The sequence below is a fragment of the Hippoglossus hippoglossus genome, chromosome 23 (genome assembly GCF_009819705.1).
Source record: "Hippoglossus hippoglossus isolate fHipHip1 chromosome 23, fHipHip1.pri, whole genome shotgun sequence".
Taxonomy (NCBI): domain Eukaryota; kingdom Metazoa; phylum Chordata; class Actinopteri; order Pleuronectiformes; family Pleuronectidae; genus Hippoglossus; species Hippoglossus hippoglossus.
The window spans coordinates 9,712,802-9,734,267 of record NC_047173.1 but is presented as its reverse complement, the minus strand read 5'-3'; the positions used below and the strand labels follow the sequence as shown (position 1 = coordinate 9,734,267).

At 45.7% G+C, this 21,466-nt stretch overlaps 1 protein-coding gene across 5 annotated transcripts in view; it reads right to left on the bottom strand.

Annotated features, from left to right (window-relative positions):
• grm8a (glutamate receptor, metabotropic 8a) overlaps positions 1-20,018 on the bottom strand; it is a 217,486-nt gene extending 197,468 nt beyond the window's left edge. For 2 of the 5 annotated variants that reach the window (XM_034578404.1, XM_034578408.1), the window contains exons 1-2: positions 19,191-19,830; positions 14,472-15,293 (exon numbers count right to left, since the gene is read on the bottom strand). In XM_034578404.1, coding sequence (XP_034434295.1) covers positions 14,472-15,026 — 555 coding nt within the window. In that variant the 5' untranslated portion in view covers positions 15,027-15,293; positions 19,191-19,830. Of the gene's footprint in view, positions 1-14,471; positions 15,294-19,190; positions 19,831-19,912 lie in introns of those variants that run through there. The other 3 variants (XM_034578406.1, XM_034578405.1, XM_034578407.1) reach the window with 3 other exon arrangements.
• Positions 20,019-21,466: the final 1,448 nt, after the last annotated feature.

Below are 21,466 nucleotides of genomic sequence, written 5' to 3'. Positions count from 1 at the left end.
TTAAAAATACATGGGGACGCTGCGCCGAGGCCGTTTAGTGCTGCCTTACCTCAGAGGGGGAGCACCGGCGGCTATGGGGCAATGGGGGCAGAGCGAGGGAGGAAAGATAACTAGGGAGGTGAGAGGGAGCAGGAGGAGGAAGAGAAGCAGTGGATGGTCACAGAAGAGAGGAGAAATAGTAAGTTAAAGAAAGGAAGGAGAAAGGAAAAGGATGGTGCAGTCATACTTTCCTTCAGCAAATATTCACTTTAATTGAAGAACTTCAGACAAATAGATTCAAAGCTGTGGTTCTGGTTTCAGTTGGCTCTCCACCCGGCTCCTAAGTTTGACATGTGCATGGTCGGCCAACAGAAAAAGCCATTACTCTAGCATGTTGGCTTTCACAGACTGCGGCCATTCTTTTCCATATTTATTTATTACCCACCTATGAAAAAGGTAAGTGGTGTAAGGAGTGTATTCATATCGCACTTTCCCGATCTCATCGACCATTCACACAGCGCTGCTTTAATGCCTCGATTAATCTATCATACACCGTTCATACAGTGCCGTCATAGGGGCAATTAGGGGATTGAACCATCAACGTTCTGTTTAGTGGACGACCCACTCAAACAAAGTCGCCCAAGCTTTCAGGACCACGTCTTCCAAGGTGTTCTTCCATCCATCCTGGTATACAGACCAGACTCAGCTTAGCTTCTGAGAGCAGCTGCGGCATATGATGTTGTCTATAGTGAAATATAGCGATGGATGATGACAATGGGCGAAAGACAAAGTCCCAGCACGTACTATACAGTATTTAAATGGCAATTCAAACTCCTTTTTAGATTTTATCTGGATAATTTGATTTAATTAGACATCTGTCCTTTTATTTGATTTGTTGACTCTGTTATTGTGAAGCACTTTGTAACCGTTTTGAGAAGTGCCATTTAAATAAAGTTTATTAATATCATTAGCACTGCTTGTTATTTGATTACACTCGGTTGGTTAGGCTTAGGAGAGTGAGCCTGCGAGACTCCCGACACAGACAGTCGCTGGAAGCAGAGCAACTGTAAATCAGGACAGTGTTTTATTACACAACTCTTTTGGTACAAACATTTACCTGCCAATGTCGCAGATAGTCCCGAGATTTACTCACCGAACTCAAAATCCAATCGCATTCGGCACTTGGCGGGTGTTCATTTCGGACCCATGACAATACGTTGTCACTTCCAAAAAAGATACATGGACGGCTCACTTGCATCATAAAGCAATATGAGAATTCATGACCTCCGATCCAAAGAGTTAGTAATTACAGTACAAGTTTCTGCAAAGTTCACAACACCACCCGCAAAATGTACCACAACACATCCATTTCTCAGCCTCGACTTATTTCTTGCTCCCTGCTCTGGTTCAGTCCTTTTGTTCACAGGTCATGAACAAAATATCCAAGTTCCTTGGCCCCTGTATCACCCGTGTCTGCCATCTGTCTGTCTTCTGGGTGATCACTTTAAATCACACAGCAGCTTAAACCCCTTAATTTTAATAGCATCAACAATAGCCCAGAGGACTATGTCACTCAACTGAAGAGACAGAACTCATTTATCCATCAGCTACTGGCTTAATCTACTCACTGCACATTCCAACGGGGAAAGATTCACAGCCATCTCTAAAGACACATTAAACGTTTCCAGGACACCTCGTCTCCGTAGGCCTCTTTACTGCCGACATTTTGACGCATCACAGCTAAGGTGCGACATTAACGAGTTAGCGCAAGTGTCACAGTGAGGCCGTTTCCAAAATACCTACACTCTAAAACTCAAGAAGCTAAATGGAATCAATTCGTATATTCTTGTATTCTTGTATAATCACCTTCTACTGTGACATGTGAAAATTCCTTTCAAGCCAATTACTCAATAACACCTTATGCCTAATTTATGCCGCCTGTAGGTACCAAAAGAGGAACATCCATTTAAAGCAATTTAACCGTCACTGCACACATACTTCCACACGTTCTTTACATTAGCCTGGCTGTTAACCAATACATCCACTAGAGGGCAGTGCAGAGTCAAGGGTTTCTGGAAGAGGTTGTGATAACACACCTCATAAAATAAGTCCTTGTCCCTGTGCCCAGGCAAAATAAAATAATTGGATGTCTGTAGTTTCTAATAAATTCTTCTCAAAACATTCTACCATTGTTGAATCTTCTTCCTTGGTCCTATGGTTGTCTTGCTTGTACTTTTGGCTACACTGCCCCCCGTTGTTTCCGTTTGGTAATGCTCTGTTTCGTATCTATCAGCCAGCTATTTGATGCTATAAAAACGACTGGCGCTTAATTTCTGAATGGTAATAGGGAGGGGGGGACGTGATGTCCGTCTTTAAACAGTCTGTAGTCTGGGCATTTTGTTTCAAGTAAAGTCTATTTTTGTGACACAAATTACAGTATCAGACACCACAACACTTCAGTCAGGAATTCACAAAATGGAAATGATCGACAGCAATTATTCCATCATATTTCTTGACAAACTAGAATCAGAAATGTTACTTTTATAGAGATGGATGTCAGCCTGAACTCGAGATGGGCACTGCTGGGTAAAGTAGGGAGGTTAAACGGAGGAGAGGGGAGAAAGAAGGAAAGTGGAGAATCACAGGAGACTTCCCCTGGCAGGCAATGAATGTGGATTAAGGAGGGGAAGAAAAAAAAAAGGAAAGAAATATTTGCTGTCTTTCTCCTCCTTGACCTCGAGCTTAGGGGGGTAATTGGCAAAAACCTGCAAGTAATGCACTCTCTCTCTCTCCTTCAATGCTCGTCTTCCTCTCTCTTCCTCGGCCTCACACACAAACACACATGCTAATACTCCCAACTCTCAGTGGACCAATCTCACACAGGAATACCAGCCCCATATAAACAGACAACACAAGCCATTACGCAATAAATAAGCTACAATTTTACTCTGCATCATTCCATAAATCAATTGCATTGATTACTCACATTTGAATATACATAAAGAGGGTGTAGGAATACAGTGTGTGTGTGTGTGTGACAGAAGAATGAGAGAGATAAAGATTGTCATGTGAAGCATATGTCATGTTCTATATAAATCTCCAAAGGAGGAAATCTATTTTAAAACACGTGCATGCACGCATCCTGTCAATGTCCCCTCACAGATAGTGTTTTTTGCAAGAAGACAGTGGCTTTCTGCTAATGTTCTTTCCATGTCTTCTCGCCTTTTCTTTCATAAATAATACGTTGGTGCTATTAGCATGGTCATGGAAGGGCTGCAGGAGATGGTGAGCACCAGAGGAAGAAGAAAGATGGATTGAGGGATGCCAAGACCAGCAGAGCGGGGATGTGGAAAAAACACCAAACACTTAACCTCTTTCTTCCCTTCTTCCTCCCACCTGTTCTCTCAGATCCAACGTAACATCGCAGCACGATGTAAAAACACCTCCCGCAAACCAGTTTCTTCCCGCTGAACTCGTCTCCTCTTGACGATTACCATTTTACTGCCTCGGCTCGTCTTATCTATCACCTTTACTGCCCCGCCTCTCACTGTCTGTCACTTTTTACTGTCCGAGTCCCGCTCATTCAGGGAGATGGAAAAGAGGCAGAACCAAAAAGATAAATAAAAAGAGATGAGAGGAAACAAGATGATGACGCCACAGTGGAGGAGAACTAGATGAGGAGGTGAATCTGGGTAAAAAAAAAAGACGAGGAAGATGCAGGGGAATGAGAAGAGCATTTTTCTGTCCGCTTTTTGTTTTACAGCTGCTTCTTTCATCATGAGCGATCTTACCTCATGTTTATTGCTCCATATCAAACACGCACATGATATTATCCGCTGGGTTTCAGCTCAACAGCAGCCATTTATTAAAAAATGGTCCATCTCTCATTTCGGAGAGAATCCCTTGTTTTCTTGAAGCTACTTCCCCACTCTGTTTTTCATCTCGCCTCCTCCGCTCACATTTATTAAAAATGCTGTGTACTGACATGTGTTTTCAAGTAGTTTTTTGGAAGTACTTGAGATGTTCTTGGAAGCCGCTTGGAAGATAAAGCAGAGCTAATGAAGCACTTCCAGTGTTTGCCATTAATTACCTAGACTGTGCCGGCCCACCGCAGTGCAATTTGTCCCGCTACGGTTTCATAATGAACCCCAAAAAGATTTTACACTTCTCATAAAAAACACGAGAGATCTTTATCTAATGTTTTCCTCTGTTGTGCAGACGGAGCAATAGACTATCGTGGTTTGACCTGCCACTGGGAGAACCTGGAGAATTCGTGCTGCATCTGTGACCCAGTGGCTCAGAAAGAAAAAGTATTTTTCAACCTTCTATTGCACAAAAATATCCAATAATCCTGCTTTGCTCTTCCACATGTTTCTGCAACATGCTCACTGTCAGAAACCGGACAAAAGCAACACGTGTAACCGACACCGCCGCCAAAATAATAGTTCTCCTTAAACCCAACTGCTCACAACTCAGTTGTGATACCATCACTCGCATCGGAACTTCACTCATCCCCCCCCCAACCAGCACGTTTCCAAAATGCCATCAGAACACAGGTTGATAAGGTCGGTAAGGTGCAACAGCGCCCACTTCAGTAAAAGCCTAGTACCTGCAGCCGTGGCAGCAGCGTTTAATGTGGAGGAAATATCCATGTGCGTTATCGTTGCTCTGTTTGTTGTTTCATGGGACGTGGTTTGTGGGTTGTGGGAGTAATTGTGAAGGGGCCGTGTTATGAAACCAAATTTCTCCTTCTGGGCCTGAAGTGAAACGGCTAACTAACTTGGCAGGCGGACAGACACTGGTAGCACAACACTGATAGTTTCCCCTGTAGCTGTGCGCACAGTGTGGAACTTGTCACCCAAGTGTTTATACTGCGTCAGTAAGAATGCAAAGTAACAAGCTCATGTAGCAACCGCACAGGTCGATTACAATGACACCAGCAAGCCACCAATCAGATCAATCCAGGGTTTCCACACAAACGTACGACTGAGGCAAAGCTGACAAATGTTTTAACAAACAACAAGAACATCTTGACACTCACAGCAAGTCACAACACTTGAAGTGGAGGTAACAAATTAAACAGAATCTCTGTTTTCCTATTTCAAAACACTTTCCCCGGTAATTTTCAGGCAGCCACCAAATGTCACAAGTGTGTGGCTGCGCTGCTCCACGTGTGTGTGTGTGTGTGTGTGTGTGTGTGAGATTCTAACAAGACTGAAAGATGACCCAAATAGTTTTGTCACATATAGCAAACAGCACTCTGGCAGAGCAAACACGACACACTCCCCTTAGTCAGGACGCGATCACGAGGTTGAGTCGGGAGATGCTGACCTCGGCCCACACCGTCCTCCTCTCTACGTTCAAATTAAAACAAATTAATCTAAAACGAGAGGGAACACGCACGTAAGCAGATTTCCATGCACCTGGCACAGAGATCAGCAGCTGTGGGCTCACGTTTCCACTTCCAACAGCAATTTAAGGCCATTTAGACTCAAACGCCGGCCAGACTGAGAGGAGGTCACATGTTGGAGAGGCCAGTCGAATCATCTCTTTAACTAAACAAGACACAGTGAGACAGACAGATACAGACACACAGAGACAGTAAGACAGACAGATAGACACTGATAGAGATACAGCACCACACGAGGAGACTATCTGACTGACAGACAGTAAGACAGACAGATACAGACACAGAGAGACAGTAAGACAGACAGATAAAGACATATAAAAGACAGATACACAGTAAGACAGACCGACATATTGAACTCACAGTAATTGAAGTCCTCCCTGTTGTTTCTTTTCACTTGGTGCTTGTCCTTGTTGTGGTCACATGTCCTGAACGGATCCCTGATCATTAGCAACACTGGACAGCTGCTTTAACTGACCACCATCTTTCTCTGTTATTAACATGATGTGGTTAAAGTTTCCGTTGTTCGTAGTTAAACAGGAGCAGAACCACAGACTGTGGAGCAGAACCACAGACTGTGGAGCAGAACAACAGACTGTGGAGCAGAACAGGAGCAGAACCACAGACTGTGGAGCAGAACCACAGACTGTGGAGCAGAACAGGAGCAGAACCACAGACTGTGGAGCAGAACAGGAGCAGAACCACAGACTGTGGAGCAGAGCAGAACAGAACAGGCCACGTGATGCTCACACCTGCACACCTGTCATGTCTGACTGACACTTCCTCATCCTTGATTAGCTGGGAGCCAATCGGGGCCCAGGAGGAGTCGCCCATTAAGCAATCACAGTGATCGCTGCAATAAAATCCCTCACACCTGTCATTTCAAAATAAGACTGCATGAACGTAGTCGTAAAAGACAGCAAATGCATGGCACCACCAAATATTATGTCTTCATCAAAACAGAAGACGTCATTGTAACAAAAATAACCTTTTCTTAATGAAAACTGATAAATACTAGATCGAGAGGGAGACATGGCTAATCTTTGTTACAGTTCACTTCCCTGTGCTCAGTGGATTCATTTGTTTTAGTCGATTCATTTGCTTTAAATGAAATTGTATGTACTGTATTCATTCCTAAGGCTTTTACTTTTGCTACTGATTTTGTTATTTTGCTAATGTTACAGTTTGTTTGTGTCTACTTTTTGTTCTCTGCCATATTGTAAATGGGGTCTCTACCCAAATGTATTCCTGAGTTAAATAAAGGTTGGATGAATGAATGAATGAATGAATGAACTTTAACAACAACAATGGCTCAGTAGAGCGAATACAGACCCCATCAGCCTCAAATTACACACTCAAAGATATCAGTCCTTTATCTATGCTTGTTTGTTTTTTTTATCATTATCCATGCTTTATTAGTAAAACTGTAAAAAACATTTAAAGAAAAATAACCTCCTATGCAATGTTAAAGAAAGTGAAACAAAAATTCCCCCTTTGACCAGAATCCAACAAAAAATGTGATAGGTTCTTTCTCGGCCCGTGTCCCATCCTTCCTGCAGGCTTCATGGTAACCTGTTTTGTAGTTTACAGAAACCAACCAAGAGACATAACCTCCTTGGCGGCGGTAATAATTTGGAATAATTTTTTAGTGTTTAACCAACATGACTTCAATCCTTTACTAAGCCACATTGTAAATTAATCTAACTCCTCATTTTCTCCTCTGTTCTCTAACTCTGCGAGTCCTCCCTCACTCTCATTTTCCCTCCGTGTCGAGTTCATTTATTTCCAATGAGAGAATCCATTACAGCAGCATCATCCCAGCGCAGATCCACTGTCTCGCAAAGCGGAGCGGTGAACTCATGCGTGGTGAAAACACTTCATCTGGGAGCCAAAGTTACAACGAAAACTCATGTTGGAACGACTCTTTGAGTTTCAGCCAAGTGCCTGAACCATGGAATCCTTTCATAGAACCAGGCTCACTCACACAAAAAACAATTGCAGCGTCAATGATACAAGACACAGACAAACACAGATGGAAAAATGATGAAACCATCTATTATTCTTTTCAGTTAATAATTTCTGCTGTTTCTGCCGGAGCCAAATTCAGTTTCTCACAGCGGACGTGTTGTCTAATCAAACCGGGGTGAGACCAATACCACTGATAATGTGTGTGCTCCGTGTGCGTGTGCCAGCGTGCCTGGTATTGTGCATGCTGGCTCGCTGGCGTCGCTTTCCTGGCACGCCGCGTTTTGCCACGATTGTTGGCTCGGCGGTTTGCTCGCTGGCAACTCGCAGAACGTGAAATCACGACGGGGCACATCCTCTCACCCCAGAAACATGCAGGCTTGATATCGGGGATGGATATCAGGAAGATTAGAGGTGAAGCTAATGGTATTAATGTAGGTTGCATTTCATTTTGTGTCGGAAATTAAATTGACTTTAATATTATTAGATACACCAGTGAGCAACAAGCCGAAATGCCCAATGGAAAAGTTATTTGATCCGTCCGGAAGCACTGGGACATTCTCGGGAGTTTGTCTTTGACATGTGAAGAACGCAGCAGGAGATTGTCCGGATCAGAAGAGGGAAATGTCCAGAACATTCAGGCTGGGGGGGGGGGGGGGGGGGGGGGGGGGGGCGTCTGGGGAGAACATGCAGGAGGCAGGACATGACGTACATAGCAACTGACTCGGACATTTGCTTCTCACAGACGGCCCCTCTGGAAAAATGTCTGCATAATGTCGGGAGTTCATTGTGTGTGAGAGCAGCTTAAGAAAGGTCTGTTTCATGTGTGCACTGTGTTTCCTGCTATCACGAGTAAAAACTGTCCGTAAGTATGTGTTAAATGTGTGTGTGTGTGTGTGTGTGTGTGTGTGTGTGTGTGTGTGTGTGTGTGTGTGTGTGTGTGCATAATAGCTTCACTTATCCTTTATCTGAGCTTCTATTCAGCCGCAGACCTGATGAAAGGGAGAGCACGGATAGAATCTTATTCCATTTTAATGCGTTCTATACACCGGCCCTCTCTATAAACACACACATGCAGATAATACTCACAGACAGACTCTATCTCTTTCACTCTTTTCATCGCTCTCTCTCTTTCACACACAAACACACACATTCAATTTATACCCTTCAGGAAAAGCTCTCTCTCACTCACACACACACACACACACACACACACACACACACACACACACACACACACACACACACACACACACACACACACACACACACACACACACACACACACACACACACACACACACACACACACACACACACACACACACACACACACACATTCATTTATGGGCAAGTGGACACAGATAAATACACACATTAACACAGTCAGCACTTTCATTAAACACATTTCTAATGACTTCATCAGAGATCTTGATTAAACTTGAAATTGCCTCGCGATCTCATCAATTACCGCAGGTCGCGTAAACATATGTTTTCACATTCCGTTATTGTCTCTAGGAATCCAGGTGGGAACCGGTAAATTATACATGTTTTGGTTTTATAAAACATAACAGTTCCCCCGAAAGTGAAGCGAAATCATCTTGATCTCCACCTGGTGGCTGGCTGCAGTATAGGTCATAAATCCAGAACATGTTACATTTCTCTCTTTCGGGGCTTTTTGTGGAGTTTTCCTTCTTATCAAAGTTCTGCAGAAAGAGAGCATCATACATTTTTCAGATTGTAAAGTCCTTTGAAGACAAATGATGATTTTAGATTTCGGACTATCCAGTAAAACCCACTTGACTTGTGTAGGGAAGAGTTTCTTCTTTACAAACAGGACAAGATTCACATTGACACACATATATTTATACCTTGTCTTTGTCAAAGCCAGATCAAATGATTGGCTCCATTCAGCCTTTTAACAAATCCAATTAGGTCTGTGTTCACACATTACACACTGTACCGTGCGATGTAAACGAATCACATCGAGGCGACGCTTAACAAATGAAAGTAATAAATAATTTCAGAAGGACAATTAAGTCTCCCTTCATTAACCATTTGCTCATTAAGTCTGCCTTCGTTAGCAGAGGTTGGCTGATCGCATGCTGCCCGTCTGAAGATATTTGTCTGTCGCATACACAAACACACACACACACACACACACACACACACACACACACACACACACACACCGGCTCACACACACGTCCTAATGAGTTTTCCTGCTCGCTGTTCAGCCTGCTCTCTGGCTTCATTATCATCCCCCTCTTAATGCATAATGCCTCCATGAAAGAAATCAACACCACATCATTACACTCTAGAGGAAGCCACCGTCTTCTCACCGTCTTCTCTCTCTCTCTCTCTCTCTCTCTCTCTCTCTCTCTCTCTCTCTCTCTCTCTCTCTCTCTCTCTCACCCATCTGACTTTTCCCTTTCTTCGTGTCTACCTGTATCTCATTAAGAACTTTCTTTTCAGCCTATCTGCCCCCCCATCCCCCACACCCTCCCTCTTGTAAAGTCCCCTTCACTCTTTTCTCTCCGCTATCGTTCCCGTCATTATTTCATCACACAGTCTGCGTGATTGAGACAAGGCCGCCGACCAAAAGGCGCCTGACCTTGAGCATTAATAGCAAATCCGTCGGAATTGGACCTTCTGAATAAAATCTCTGCGTTTCCTGCTAATTGCGTTTTAATGCAGCTGTTGTCATCTTTGCGAAGACGAAGATTTGTAATTTGCGAGGACGACGCTGCGGCTGAAAAAGCAGCTTGTTCTCGTACGACTTTTTTAGTGCACGAAACAGCTCCGGCCTGCTGCACGTTCCGAGGGTCTGAGCAGACGCTTGCACGTGAATTCATTTGCATGAGTTTGCTGTGTCTGAATGAAGTTTTCATCTTTGGACTGTTCCCACTGTTCGGCAGAGCCTCCTGGCAGCGGGGAGATTCGTGTCACATGTTTGTACGCTGCGGAATTCGGCGTCAAACAATGCGGAGAGAGCGGTGCTCAGGAAAAGCAATCACACCCAGCAGATGAATATATCAGCCTGCACATCACACAGAGCAGCAGTTAATTCTGAGACGACAGGAGGCTGCGGCTGAATTATAGAGGCAGCTGGAACGCTATTCCTCATGCACATACGGCTACACACGTATGTGCATGTAAGACATACTTTCCTGAGATGAAAACCGTGGAGAAGTCGCAGACACACACACACACATGCACTAACACAGCTGGATGCATGCGAGGGAGTACGGGAGGAGCGTGGGAAAAAGCTTCTGCTTCTGACCCCGGTCTTGAAATGCACAACTTTATACAAAACCACCAGCAGAGACACAGATAATGCAATTGTCTCCTCAAAGGAAACAAGAGACTCTGTGTGTGTGTGTGTGTGTGTGTGTGTGTGTGTGTGTGTGTGTGTGTGTGTGTGTGTGTGTGTGTGTGTTTGCATGAGTTTAAAAGCCTCAAGCAGAATGAAGTGGAACTGACTCCGATTGAATGAAGGGTTGAGACTTCAGTGTGTGTGTGTGTGTGTGTGTGTGTGTGTGTGTGTGTGTGTGTGCACATAAGAGCAGTGTTTCCTAAATTCCCTGCGGCAAAGTCATTCCATTTGCTCTCACCGGGGGACAGCCACCACTTATCAATTTATGAATTGAATTTCGTTTTCAGCTTCCGACACGCAGCGTGTGGGTGTCACAGAGTGAAAGGCGCCTTTCAATTCATTGTAAAGATAGTGAGGACTTCCTGGTAACAGAGCGCACACACACACACACACACACACACACAGAAAATCCATTAGTGATAGAATTGATGTGAATGCAGCTATCACCTCCTCCGTCTTTTACAAGAAGCGCAATTAGTCATTGTAGCCATAACTAATAGTGTTCCGCTTTAGTTTTTGTTGTTTATACAGCAGGTGTAATTAGCTCTTCCACTGCAGACACCGGGCAACACTCCGAGAGCCGGAGCCGAGGTTCGCCTCAAGGTATTTTTAGAGGTGACCTGAAGTCTCGGGGGCTCAGCGATCCATAATGCCGCTGTAATTACCAACCATGCACAAACACGATCAATACCCAGGGATGAAGCGGTTGGGTTCTGAGGAGCAGTTGTTACAGAGGGTTAGAAAATAAAGACAACATGCAGGAGAAAAGATGAGAAGAAAACTAAGTTGTCTTCATCACGACAACTGATCCAACGCACACTGAAAACAGAACTGAGATGCAAACAAATAACACCTGCTTTTCCCACACACACACACCCTGAAACAGCTGTAAATGATGACTATTTAAAGGAGAGGTGTGTGTGCAGTCAAACACAACATGAGCCTCGTCATTGTAGGTGATTATAATGGCTTTAAATAAACAAGGCAACCCCCCCCCCCCAGAGCCGGTGTCTAAGCGTAACCAATCATTTCATTCAGATGCAATGAAGCCAGGGAAAAGTTGGCTTCCAACGTTCATGTGTTTTTGGGGGCTTGGCTTTGGTCGATGGGAGGGGGTGGGACGTATTGGTTGAATTTCTTTAAAAGTGCAGCCTGCTCTTGCTTTTCCAAGATTACCAACCCTGTCTTTAATGATAATTCAATCTATTGCAGAACTACATTTGAATGTTGAAGTGGTGATGAACCTCGAAGAAGAAGAAGCGGCCATTCTTCATTTCTGGTCCTTCAGAGACTTGGATGCAGCCGTTGCCTCTTTGTTTGACATTGTGTACGTTTGGCCCGTCCATTCCCACGAGGACATCCTGGTGGTGCATCACAAGTGTATCAGCGCGGTAAGGGAATGTGTACGATGGAGATGGTCGGTTGAAGCTATACAAATAAGACCTGTGAGAAAGGGAAATCATCACCTAAGGGGATTTAAATTACCCTCATTTTTCTCTGTTCTTCTGAAATACACCGCTGCTGCCACGACGGCCCAGTTTCCCCCCACGAGGATTAACAAGGTTCCATCTTGTTTTATCTGGTGTCGTCCCCTCTCTCCGCTCCGTGTCGTTCCACAAAGCGGTAAAAACGGTTTAAAGATAATCTTCAAAACGAGGAGCCAAACAAAAGGAACACCAACAACTTTTGTTCGACACGAGTTGCGTTTGTCGAGCGTGCGTCTCCCTCTGCGGCTCAGCGTGGTGCAGGACGAGGAGGACGAGGAGGGGGAAGAAGAAGAAGAAGAAGAAAACAGCGGCTGTTTTTCTTGAGGATTTGGACGTGGAATGTTTTACACAATCTGTTGTTGGAATCTCTTTTGTCTGCTGCTAGATTAGAAGAAACACACACACACACACACACATTCACAAACACTATCTCTCTGCTGTATTTGCTTTCTGATCCCCTTGTGTTGAGTGGGCGAGTAGCTGTGACTGGCACTGTCAGATTAGCCCATTTAAAAGACATATGTTTACTGCAGCACGTGTGTCTGTGTGTGTGTGTGTGTGTGTGTGTGTGTGTGTGTGTGTGTGTTTTCCATACTATTTTCAGACTCTGATGCTTGGTGCATTATTCATGTTAAACCCTGCAGAGAGAGATACAGTCTTGTGTCATATAACACCACTGCCACAGGCCTCTGGTTGATATCATCTCACACTTACACACACACACACACACACACACAAGCACACACACACCAATATCTTCACTAAATACTTAAGACTCACCCACACACAATCTCTGGCATATTTACCAAAACATATTGTTGTATATCGATGGACTCACTCCCACAGTGACATACAACACACACACACACACACACACATACACACACACACACACACACACACACACACACACAATGCACTAAATCGTATTAGGCAAATGAGAACGAGGCAGTGCGGAACCAGAGAAGGACTCGGTTCAAGTGCTGTCGATGTGACAGATCCTGGCATAAATCATGTTTAGTTATTATTGTTGTTGTTGTTTAATATGCAAATCTTCCATTCAACGCGCAAGCCGGTTGTTAACAAGTGCGTTCATATACACACACACACACACACACACACACACACACACACACATGCTCATAATCCCGTAAAGTCTCATACACACATGCTGTATGGATTTCTGAAAGAAGGCAAGCATACACACAATCCAGGAAAAGGGACACACACACACACACACACACACACACACACACACACACACACACACACACACACACACACACACACACACACACACACACACACACACACACACACACACACACACACACACACACACACACACTGGATGTGTAATACCATGGGCATCACCACTGGACTCATACTTCATAATCATACAGTTATACATCAGCTCTGTTCAGCTAATGATAACCAATGGCAGCAAACACACACACACACACGCACACACGGAGAAGTATCCTCTGTCACACATGTAAAGGCTTCTGCAGGTACACACCACACACACAGACAGCACAAAACAACATGACACACTGGTGCAGTGAGCACTCATGGGGACGCACAATTAGGGCCACACACGTTCTAGAAAACACACTAACACAAGGAGATGTTCTATCAGGCCACAAACACACACACACACACACACACACACACACACACACACACACACACACAAACCTATGCTGAAGTGAATGAAGTGGCTGTTGACAGATTTCAGCAGTAATTGATACCCATGTTTGGCAGCCATTTTTATTTGGCTCAACCACAAGCCAGGAATGATCTAAGCTAGGGAGCGCACTCACACGCACACACGCACACATGCACGCACGCGCACACACATACACACAAAGCGCCTCCTTATGAGCATCACTTGACACATCTTGACACGTCTCTTCTCACACACAAACACATTTGAACACAAGAGATAAAAATCACACTTTACGCCTCTGAAGACAAATACACCAGCTAAAACAAAGGGTCTCTCCTTTCTGATCGGGACAGGGTGGAGGTGGCATCGCTGCCCGAGCGGGGCTGAATACATTTTAATTGGTTGTCATCATTGAACTTTATCTCCCCCAGTGATGATAAGGGAGGGGGAAGGCTCCAAATGTGCCTGCCGAGCCCATCCTTCAGGAAGTGTCACCAGGAGAGGAGAGGAGAGGAGAGGAGAGGAGAGGAGAGGAGAGGAGAGGAGGAGAGATGGGGAAACAAGACTGATTTAGTAGTCAGATCTTACCTTAAACAGGCGCAGGATGTTGGCCACCATGATGGACACCGAGCTGGCCGCAGCTCCAATCACCCCTACGATTTTATCCGGCTTGGTGAAGATGGGAGGGTCTCCGTTAGCGCAGCGGACATCGGAGCCGTCCCTCTCGATCAAGGCCTGCACGAATGTCAGGGACTGCTCCAGAGCGTACGTGTCCCTGGAGCATGTGTCTAAGATCCGGGCCCCCAGCGTGATATTGGGCAGCAGCTCGGGGTCCTTGTTGATCAGGTCGATGGCGAACATCATGGCCTCCAAGCGGTGGATGCCCTTCTCCTTTTTCAGCTCGCCGCAGGGCGTGCCGCGGTCCCCCCTGGAGTGGATTGGAAATAATCCCCCTAGGATGATGTCCCCGTCCAGCCGGATGGAGTGGGCGTACTCGGGTGCCCCCTGCGGGTCTGTGGGGATTCGCTGAGGCAAGGCGCCGGGAAGGAGCCAGGCGCAGGAAGTAGCCACGAACAGGAAGAAGACAGAGGGGGGCTGCGGGCGGGAAGTCAACTGCGGCTCCATGGTCGGCGAATAAGACATTCAAGCGCAGAAAGGTGATCTCAGAGTTGGTTGCAAGATAGATATTCCAAAATCAGAGGATAGGTTTTCAGAGTTGAACCTTCCTAAAGGAAGGGGTAATGGACCCCAGGCGTGGAGCTAGCTGAGCCCCATGAGCGAATCATAATCCAGAAGAGACAGCAAGATTACAAAAAATGTTGAGTTGGTTGAGTGGAAACGTGGTGCGGATGTTGGAGATCGACTGACGGAGTTGAGTCTGTGATCCACGAGTCACATCTTCAGTGGAGCCTGTTGAGGAGAGACAGAGACGACGTCTGAGTACCAGTGTGATGTGCAGTCCACCTGACAAACATGTGTAAACCACCCTTGGGCAAGACGGAAGTGCAGTCAAGCATGCCAAAAGAAAAACAAGCCACAAACACACTCACACACGGGCCCAGTCTTCCCGGGACACCTGTCAAAAAACGCGGCCGTCATTCCATAATTGAAACCTCAAACGTCTGTCAGTTTGCGAAACGCCCTCGACACACGCTCATCTCTTGGCCTATCAATGAGCGGAACAGCTGTTAGGATGACAGCCGAGAGCCACGGCAAGCTCCTCGGGCTGCAAGGTGCAGAGGAGCGAGAGAAGGGAACAGAGGGAAGAAGGAGAGAGAGAGAGGAGAGAAGGAGGTGAGACAGAGGGAGAAACTGAGTGAGACGGCACGAGGGGGAAACGGTGAAAAGACAGCGGCCGTCACATCACTCAAACACCTGCTGGTTTCCCCCTGCAGCTGAAACTCTCTGCTCCACGACGCCTGAAATCACAACAGCTACAGGTTTAACGATGAATATTGTTTCTTTGCATTAGCGGTAAAGACGACATTAAATGTGCTCGTGCCCGCTGCGTGGAGATCGCACCTCCACGCCCGGGGGTAACAATGTCACGCTCTGCCCGACTGAGCTGCACATTAAAAAGCAGCCACCTCCTCAAAAAAAAAGAAAAAGTGCTGGAAGTCGGTTCAGGCCAGGTTGTGGAAATTGGTTGTGACAAACTAACTGGTTCCTGCATGATACAAGTGCTAATATGCTTTCATTAGCTGCAGCCCTGGGGATTTATTTTCTCATTTGCCACCCTGATCTCTGTTTTTATTTTGTATTTTGTAGTCTTTTTTTTTTATCCCGGAGACTTATTAGAGTCAGGAAAGCAAATTTGGACCCAGAAAAACAAGGACACAAAAGAGGGTTAATTGTTGATTTCCCCTCTTGATGTTTTTCTCCGAGATGCGTCGTTAGCAAAGACTGCGTCATTATGTCGCTCGTATAAAGACGTAGAGCTCATAGTAATGAAATGTGAATGGAAGAATTGCAGCGGATATTAAATTCTGCTTCAGTGCTGTTGAAGGCTGCTGGTTATTTCATGACATTGTTCAGGCTGCACTCTGCAACTGTTCTTCTCATTAATGCCATTAACTCAATACTGTTTGGAGCTCAGCTGCTATGGTGGCTCAGTTTGGTCAATTCGCCTTTTAGCTCATTTTCCAAGTAAAATGTTCAGTTGTTATGTTATTTAAAACTATTCCTTTCAGAGAATATACAAATTAAACCCAATTTAGTTACCATTTTTGGACGTTAATGCGTGTTATGTGTTTGTATGGCGCTTAACGACTCCATGTTCTTCTTCCTCATAAATGTGTTTTTTAATATTGTATGGATCAATAAAACTGATAGGGGCCCTTAAGGTAGCAGCTGCATTATTACATGATCTGGGGGCCCCGTGTTGTGCCAACAGGCCCCCACCTCATTTTTACCCGGGGGTCATTTCGTTTTTTTAATCCGGCCCTGCTGCTTTCTGAGATCTTAAGGCATCGTTTCTGCTCATTTTGTTTCGTGTTCGTCGTTAAGTTTCATATACGGACTTCGCCCCCTTGTGTTCAACGCATATAAATTCATTTCTTTAACGGGACAGATACATAACGCCACTGCAGTAATGGGAGAAAGGCAATTTCTTCTTTGGGGTGATTTGCGGAATATGCACGTGGAATCCAAAATCGTACACGGAGGCAGAAAATACAGACATTTTTTGAAGGGAGGAGTTTCGCGGCACATCAGAAATCATGGAGGTTGCCATAGGAGTGAATCCCACTTCTGAAAGCAAAGCTTTACTTTAAAAAAAGAACTTAAAACTTTCCAAATATTCAGCAGGTTCGTCTAATTCTGCACACTAACAGGTTCTCGAGGCTCAGATCTTCTCACAGCGTGAGCCGCGAATCTCTCGACGAATCCATTTATAATTCGATCCCGTCCCAATTAATTCATCAGTTTCTCTCTCTCTCTAAATGGAATTAGGTCAAAGCTACTCATTCACAGCCAAGCCCCCGCTATGATTAAAAAACCTTCTTTATATAGGTTAGCCAACTCGGATTCATCCGCTAACACCACGTATTCTACAATATTGTTTATTCAACACTTTCTCCCTGTCCCTGGATTCAGGCTCCACTTGGCTCGGGCGCGGGGTTCAGCCGAGGATCCGGGTCCTTGTGATTAAGCCTCACTACAGGCCGCTATTGAATTAATATCTGCTTCTTAATACCTGATAGACTAATTGGGTCCAATATAGCTCGCAGACTCAGCTCCCCTGGTTTCGCTAATTATTTCATCTTCTCGGCTCATGATATTTGGCTGAAATTGGATTTTCCCAAAAACAGAGCGAACCACCCGGACCCGGCGGTGATCTTGAATCATGGGGGGAGCCGTTTCAAGATGTAGCTGCACGCAAACGCCTCGAGAGGGGACGCAAAAAACAGCTCACATCAGGGCTAACGTGAGAACGTCTCGGGACCCGAGCGAGGCCCCGAGGCCGGTAAAAGTTTTACTTCTGGTTTACACTCACGCTGGTTTCTGAATTATCACATTTCCGAGGATGTGAAAACTACTGACATCTTGTTCACAAATCAGAAATAAACCTGATTTGCTTTTTTAATAACCACTTTCAATCCTAATGGAAGCCAGACGCTCCCGAGGGTGTCCATCTACTTTATGACGCTTTGCAAAGGTTCAATTTCTGCTCCTGTGTGACATCCTGAAGAAGAAGAAGGAGGAGGAGGAGGAAGAGGAGGAGGTTTCCTCTGCTGCTTCGTGGCTCGAGGATGAGGAGGGTTGGACCCCAGGAGGCTGCAGCGGCTGCCTCATCGCTCTTTTTTAATTTACACCCACGGCCGCCTGCCTGCCTGGGTGAGAGTTTTTCCCGCTCCCGGTTCTTACACTGGTTCTTTTTTACCTCGTCACCTCGTCTCTCTCCACTTCTCTCCTCCCTGCCGCACACCTGGCCTTCCTCTCCTCCTCTGTCACCATCACCCTCCTCCTCCTCCTCCTCCTCCTCTCTCCGGGGAGTGTGCTGCTGCTCTTTTCAGAAAGTGATAGCCCTGTCCTCCTTCTCTCCCTCCCTCCCTCCTTCTCTCTCTCTCTCTGAAGGAGGTGTGTTCCTCTGAGTCTCTCAACAATTGCAGTCGGCCCCCTCTGTCATCACCTGTTCCTTGCCTCTTGCTTGGATTTTCAACCTTCTCGCACGTTTTCCAGCAGCATTTTTTCCCCCTATGATTTTAGCATGATCGTGGCTCAACACACACACGCACACACACACACACACACACACACACACACACACACACACACACACACACACACACACACTCTCTCATCCTCCAATCAGTGCATCATGTTGGGTGACATGCGTAGGTGGATGAACATAAAGCAAACGAGACATACCATTAATATTGATGACGTTCACTAGTAATAATAATACTATAATCTTCAATCATCACTTAATAAGATGCATTTTCTGTTCTTTTGGACTCATCTGCAAAAACCTTCCCCGTCTACAAACGCTCTCTCTCTCTCTCTCTCTCTCCAAGCAGAAACACTTTGGCCCCATTTCTGCCTCATTTCCAACCTTTTGGGATTTAGAAAGAGTCGCATAAAAACCCACAGCCTGAAAGAGACACCATGGCTGGAGTGAAAAATGCAGCCCCACAGGTTGAGGAACCGGATCAGAGTGTGAGGCTATGTGCTCATTATGCAGCTTCTCCCTGCATGTGCAGCAGTGCTGGTTCTCTCATTGCACCCCAATTAAAACGGTGCCATCAACAGTGATTGTGTCCTCATGCTCCCCCCCAACCTCAATGTGATGCTGAGACATGTACTCACCCACACCCTCCACTGCACAGCATCCATGTCAAGTAAGAGTCAGGAGTTATGATCAAGAAAAGCCTGAGACAATAATCCATCAGTGGAGGAATGTGAGCAGCAGCATTGGCTCAGACTGAATGAAAGGAAAGCCTTGTGTGATACCTCGGGAAATTCACCCCACAGCGAGCGGAGGGTTGAGAAGCTCCGTCTCCAACCGCCGCCTCCTCCTCCTCCTCCTCCTCCTACCGCGGGCTCCTCGGGCTCCCCGGGCTCCCTGTCCGCCTCAGGCAACTTCCTTGCGGAGCTCAGCAGTTTTCCTCCCCGCTTCCCAAAAAAAGCCAAACAATAAAACCAGTCCTCTTGTCCTGGAGTGAGACAGTTTTAATCCTCCCCTCCACAACAACAGCAGCGAGGAAAGAAAAACGATGAGAGGAATATTAGACCTTCCGCGAGCAGGAGGCTGAGGGATAAAAATGATTGGAGGATAATGTTCGGATCAGATTTTACCCGTAAAGACGCAAAAATAAAAAATGTTTAAGGAGGCAGTAGCGGGAGACTGCGCGTAGTGAAGTCGATACCCAAGAATGAGTGTGTGATACAGAGAGAGGGAGAGAGAGAGGGGGGGGGGGGAGAGAGAGAGAGAGAGAGAGAGAGAGAGAGAGAGAGAGAGAGAGAGAGAGAGAGAGAGAGCAGAGGAATTCATCACGTCACTCCTGATCAATAACGTTGCGAGACCCCACCTGATTTTCTTTTTCTTTCTTCCTCCACACTCTCTCCGCGCGTCCCCTCCGCGCGTCTTTGCGCATAAAGCCCCTCCGAAGTCCGCGCGGCACGGACGCGCGCGCTCCTCTCCTCTCCGGTGCTGAAAGGGACAGCGCGCGACTCCGCGGGAAACACGCGTGTCCTCGCGCCACCGTCACCAAATCATCCGCTAATTGCGAGTGCGCGCGCTCATTCAATCAAGTTTATTACCAATCAATGGGGTCGATGGGCTCCACAGTGGAGGGGCTGCGGTTGTTTGAACGCATTAAGAAGTCATCAGAATCACACACGCACACACGCGCGCACTTTAATTGTTTCAACTTCAATCCATTTTTACTGTGCGCATTGATTCCTGTTGTAAAAAAAAGCGCAGAGCGAGGTTAAACAAATGAAGCGCATCGCATCTGCTGCCCAATAACACTTTTGATAAGCGGAGCGAGGAGCCAGGCGATCGAACCTGTGCCGTGTGTTCTCCTGTGTCACAGCGCGCGCAACATGTCCACATGTTTGTGGCTCTGCAGCTGCGGAGAGGTGCGACAGACGCGGTGCAATGGCGCCATCTCGTGGCGCATGTGGGTAAATGCAAGAGGGGGGGAAGTGTTGATTACAGATCCTGTGGAATTTAAATTATATTTATGTGATAATCATCAGAGATAATTAGGCAGAGTGTCTAATGAGTGGATGTAGTACACTTAGTTTAGCTTCAATGTACTTACCTATAGTATTCCTCTATTCCATGGTACTTTATACTCAATTTTACAGTTTAACATGGAATGAGATGTAATATAAGAGTTTCTCCACACATTTTAATGTAAAGTAACCCTAAACTGGTAAAAGATGAAATTGTCAAAAAGCAGAACATGTTTTTGAGTCAGGACAACAATATTTTGCAGTATTGATATTTTGTGTCACACCTATATGAAAGGAATCTGAATTAGCTCCTCCTACAGCAGTAATCAGGCTGAATGTTCACCTGACCTTCTCTCGGAGTTTCTCCAGCCAGCCCCCTAAGTAAAAACTGTGTTCGGACATAATTCCGCAGACACTCTCCTGACGCCATTAATTTGAGTGATGCTGGAGAGACAGATATAAAAAAGTTGAAATTGAATGAGCAGACAAAAACATGTCCTGACCTCTGGAGCACGGTCACACCTTTGCTTCTTGTGAGGGAGCAAATCCGCAGCAGGGCATTGCACACAGTTCAACTTTGGTCAACTTTGGTGTTCGTGTGACCGGGCCCCCAACACTAGATCCTACATTTCCCAGGAAATGTAGGATCAACAGTTTTTTTGTCTTTTTTCAGAGCCTTCCTGTGTCATACATGCAGATTTCATTTAAACACCACACATCCTGCTGGAAATAGAAGTTAAGAAAAAAAGATTATTCTCACCTCATGTCGGCATCTTCACTCATTAAACCACAGATCAAACAGGACTTTTAGTTCATACAAGCATGTGGTTTAAACCTGTTTCTGAGTTCACACTTTACCAGCGTGTTAATATTCACAGGAACAATGTCTCTCTTTGACGTCA